Below are 4,542 nucleotides of genomic sequence, written 5' to 3'. Positions count from 1 at the left end.
CTTTCCCTAGAATACTTACATCAGGATGTCCTGCCACTTGGATTGTTTCAGCAACAGCATTCTTAACTGAAACAGGATCTCTCACATCACATTGGATGGCATGAACCTAAAGAATAATGGAAAGGCAGTTTTAAGACTTAAAAACTGTATCATTCATAAATTAAACAAGTCCACAGTAGCATACAAATGCAAAAAAAATCCAATAAAATGTAGAGCATAATATGTAACATATTCATAATTCTGCAAAAACTTACCTTATTCCCTGTTTTAGAAGAAATTTCATCTGCTGTTCCTTTCAAAACATCCAGCTTCCTAGAAATAATTATTAACACCCCTTATGTCAGTTAAATGAAATTACAATTTAGATTACTAAAATCTTTTTTTTCTGAGCAAATATGAACTGCAACTTAAAATACCTGTGTGTGCACATGCATGTTTCTGATTTTCATCAATTAAAACTATGATTAAGACTATGCTTAACCAGTAACTTTCTGAAAGAAAACTTTAGGTAATTTATGGGTAGTGCTACTTTAAAGCAACTCAGAAGTGACAATGGCAAGAGACTCTAAAGCTAAACAACACGTGATGAGCCAGGAAAAAAGCACACAATCATAACAAACTTAGTTTTAGCTACTACTCTATTAGTATTAATAAGAGACATACATATTCACATTTAAAACTAAACAAATTACTATTAGGATGAATGTCACGCCACTTCTGTTTATTTTGATTTAAAATGAGATTGTTTTTCTATACTTTACTGAAGTGCTTCTAGACTCTACTGCAGAGAGCTGCAGAAAATCATCATTAAAGGAAAATCAGGGCTCTTGTTGAAAGTCAGAAGAGGAATGGATTTAATTCTTTATTGTAATTTAAATCTGTATCAAGAACACCTGTAATACCATTTATTACTGTTCAATACTGCCCACTGCAAATTTTTGTTCTCTTTAAGGCTTTAGTTGAATTTATGCCTAATATTTGAAGCTGTTTATTTTGCTGCCACATTTCACAAAAATGTGCTTAGTTTATTTCTTCCTACTGATTTTTATACCACTAAACATTTGCGGATAAATCTGCAAGTTTCTAGAATCCACAATATGACACTGTAATTTAAATGTGTACTGCAACAGAATAAATAGAATAATTTTTTCTGGTTTGTAAAGAAGAAAACATTATTCAGCAGTCAGTACTAAGTGAAAGTTCTAAAACATCTTCATTAATATTTACCGGCTTGCTATAACACACTTGGCACCTAAACTGGACAAAGCTGTTGTCATTCCTTTGCCAAGCCCAGTACCTCCACCAGTTATAAAGGCCACTTTCCCTTGGAAGGTATTTGGTGGCAGCATCACTTTTTGAAGAGGTGAGAAGAATGCAGCTTGTGGTGCACTGCTGTCTTGATGCAGCACATTTGGCCCACGGCTGAAAAACTGAAAGAAAAAAAATGCAGAAAAGTTAGTTTTTTCTCCTTTCTGTATGCAGGACTGCTACACAAGATCAGATTTTCTTATGGCAGTGGAGGTAACAATCATAACTCCCTTATTATAAGTAAATATATATGAACATAAGAATGACTAGATTGCATTATACCAAAACACACGGGCCTTTACATAAACGCTATCACTAGACTAGGAAAGCACTTGAGCTATTTTTATATATTATACTGCAACTAGAGAACTACTGGGAAAATACTTCAGTCATGCTTCTTGCTACTTCATGCATTTTTTGTGTCTATCACTTTTACTAAAGCATGTGGAAAACCATTACCAACTAATTACAGAAGAACTTGGGCATCAGATTGATATATACACTGTAATTTATGCACAAACAAATCCATCTGATTTTAGGCTACATATTTATGTATTTACAAATTTAAAATCTTCAGTAATAGACTCATGATTTTGATCCTTTACTACTCCATCCAACCAAACCTTCTTCTTTACTGGAGAACAGGACAGAATCAAACTTCATGAGACCTGCCCTAATGGCCACTGGAGCTGCTAAGGAAACAAATGCCATCTCCCAGACAAAACTGGGCAGGGTTAGGTTATCAGCATCACACTCTATCCCAGCAGAAATACCAGCTACAGTACATTAGCCTCAGAAGGATTAGTCCCTGCAAAAAGACACATGGTTGGAACATGTTTAAAAACAGACATGAGAAAAAAATTCAGTATTACATATAGAAAACTATGCTAGTAAGAAAATATCCCACAAATGTAATGAGAAATTAGTGATGCCACCAAGAAAGTTGCAGCAAAAATAGCAAACAGGATATTTCTAGCACCCTAATATGCTAAACTAACTCAAGCCCTAATCTAAGTATTGAATTAAATGCCTTGGGATAGCAGCACTACAGTAATAATTGAGAAATTCCCTTATTATTTAAAAGACAGAAGTAATCACAACGTGAAGCTGCAAATGCTTCTAAGTATAACAAAACTAGATTTACTTTATTTTTGATGTGCAAAGCAATTATAAGACTGTAAGTTATACTTATTTTCTCTGGTTTTACCTTGTATTTGAGCCTTTAATGTGTTTATTTTAATACAAAGAAAAAAAATCTAATACAATTTTGTGAAAGAAGTGTGAGTGGTTACTCTTGTATGATCCTGTTAAGAAAACCATGCAATTGTTCGATAGACTGACACGAAGAAGGTAGTTTGAAAATAGTAAAAATATTGCACCTTTTTGTTCTGTTTACTAATTCACATTTTGAACACTAAAATTAAGAGACAATATATTTAGTGGTAGATGATTACTCTGTACTTCCCACAGTTACAATGCATTGGGGGTTTCACAGAGCTTGAAGTTGGCCTGCAGAAGTGTGCACATGAATCTTTCTGTGTGGTAATCCCTACGCATTAGTAACTCAGGTGAAAACAGAGAGAACAACTATGGAATTACACAGACAAGTTAATACAACTTAAAGCATGGTGCTAATAACACCAGGGTCACAGGCTCAATCCCCGTATGGGACATTCACTTAGGAGCTGGACTCGATCCTTGCGGGTACCTTCCAACTTCTGTGAAAAACTAAAATTGAATTGAAGAGTTGGAGCCACTACATAGGACAAAATTCAGAAAGCAAAGCTTGAACTAGAGCTAGAACTATCACATTTGTAAAACACTGCTGTAATTTAATTCTCCCAGTGAAAATAAAATTTGCATGCTTTCACGGAGTACCAGGATACTATTAAGCCCCCAGGAAAGGAAAATGTGAAGGTTCTCTTTTGGGACTTTCTTAGTAGCCCCCTGCTCATCTCTCTTCAGGAAAAAAGCTCCCTCTGGAGAATTTCAGCTCACAGCAGAGCTGAAAATCAAGATGGCATTTGGACTCCCCCTTCCTTCAGGACATGGAGATAATCCCCATGAGTGCTGAGACTCCCTGATCAGGTGCTCTGGTAGTGACAGACACAGCCCAGTCTTGCCTTCCACGAAAATAACACTGCAAGCAGCTTTCCTTCTGCTCCAGGTGGGAAGATTAGGAAAGGCCATAACTGAGGAAAGCAGAATGCTGCACCAAGACTAATAAAGTATGGCAATGATAACCAGCCAGTAAAGCTGGTATAATTGAGCAATCTTTTAGTCAGACTGCTATCATCTCCTTACTGGTTTGCACAAGAGGCTTCTATGACAGCATCCATGCAATTGAATCATTCCACTGCTTAAGGCTGAGATTTTAAATTAAATCTCAGGTGTAAACAGAGATATAAAGAAGCCAGTAAACAGCTGAAAAAAACCAAACATCAAACAACAAACACACAAATCACTGACAAACCAAAAAACAATCCTCACCCAGGGGGTGGAAGTGAATTGTGAAATAAATGCAGAAAGCCATCTCAGAAACATAAAAGCAATCACTAGAAAGAAGCACCGTGCTTGTGGAGAACTCACTAGAAACGGCCTCCAGCAACATCCACACAGTCACAGAATCATAGAATGGCTTCGATTGGAAAGGACCTTAAAGATCATCTTGCTCCAACCCACCTGCCATAGGAAGGGACACCTTCCACAGTAACAGGTTGCCGAGAGATCCAACCTGGTCTTGAATACCTCCACAGATGGAGCATCCACAACTTTTCTGGGCAACATGTCCATATCTAACCTAAAGCACCCTCTTCAACATGAATCCATTCCCCCTTGTCCTGTCACTACATGCCCTTGCAAAAAGTTCCCCTCCAGATTCCTTGTAGGCTCCCTTCAGGTACTGGAAGCCTGCTATAATGCCAACTCGGTCACAAGTCAAGCCGCGCCGCTGCTCGGACAGCAACATTCCAGCCATTTACCCAGATGGATGGCCCTGCACAGCTGAGCTATCGGGGCCAAAGGGCGCCGCCACGCTCAACGGGGTGACACGGCACGCCCGCCGCTGGGGCCGCAGGCCGTGTGCCGGCATCTCAGCCCACGCCTCTGCGGGGCTCCGCGGCAGGCAGGGCCGGCAGCTGAGGAGAACCGAGGGGTGCCCTTTCCTGGTGCTTCCCCAACCCCTGCAGCGTGAACTGCAGAGCCCCGCCGTGCTCTCCCTCTGACAGGGACACC

At 39.1% G+C, this 4,542-nt stretch overlaps 1 protein-coding gene across 1 annotated transcript in view; it reads right to left on the bottom strand.

Moving 5' to 3' along the window:
- The window catches only part of DECR1 (2,4-dienoyl-CoA reductase 1), a 19,095-nt gene that overhangs the window by 12,582 nt on the left and 1,971 nt on the right, over nucleotides 1–4,542 (bottom strand). Inside the window, exons 2-4 of the mRNA XM_031058519.1 lie at nucleotides 1,228–1,430; nucleotides 255–312; nucleotides 20–106 (exon numbers count right to left, since the gene is read on the bottom strand). Of these exons, the coding sequence (XP_030914379.1) occupies nucleotides 20–106; nucleotides 255–312; nucleotides 1,228–1,430 (348 nt within the window). The remainder of the gene's footprint in view (nucleotides 1–19; nucleotides 107–254; nucleotides 313–1,227; nucleotides 1,431–4,542) is intronic.

This window comes from Geospiza fortis, unplaced genomic scaffold (genome assembly GCF_000277835.1).
Source record: "Geospiza fortis unplaced genomic scaffold, GeoFor_1.0 scaffold7, whole genome shotgun sequence".
Lineage (NCBI taxonomy): Eukaryota > Metazoa > Chordata > Aves > Passeriformes > Thraupidae > Geospiza > Geospiza fortis.
Note: the sequence above shows the minus strand (reverse complement) of the source record. Positions and strands in the feature narration are given on the sequence as shown.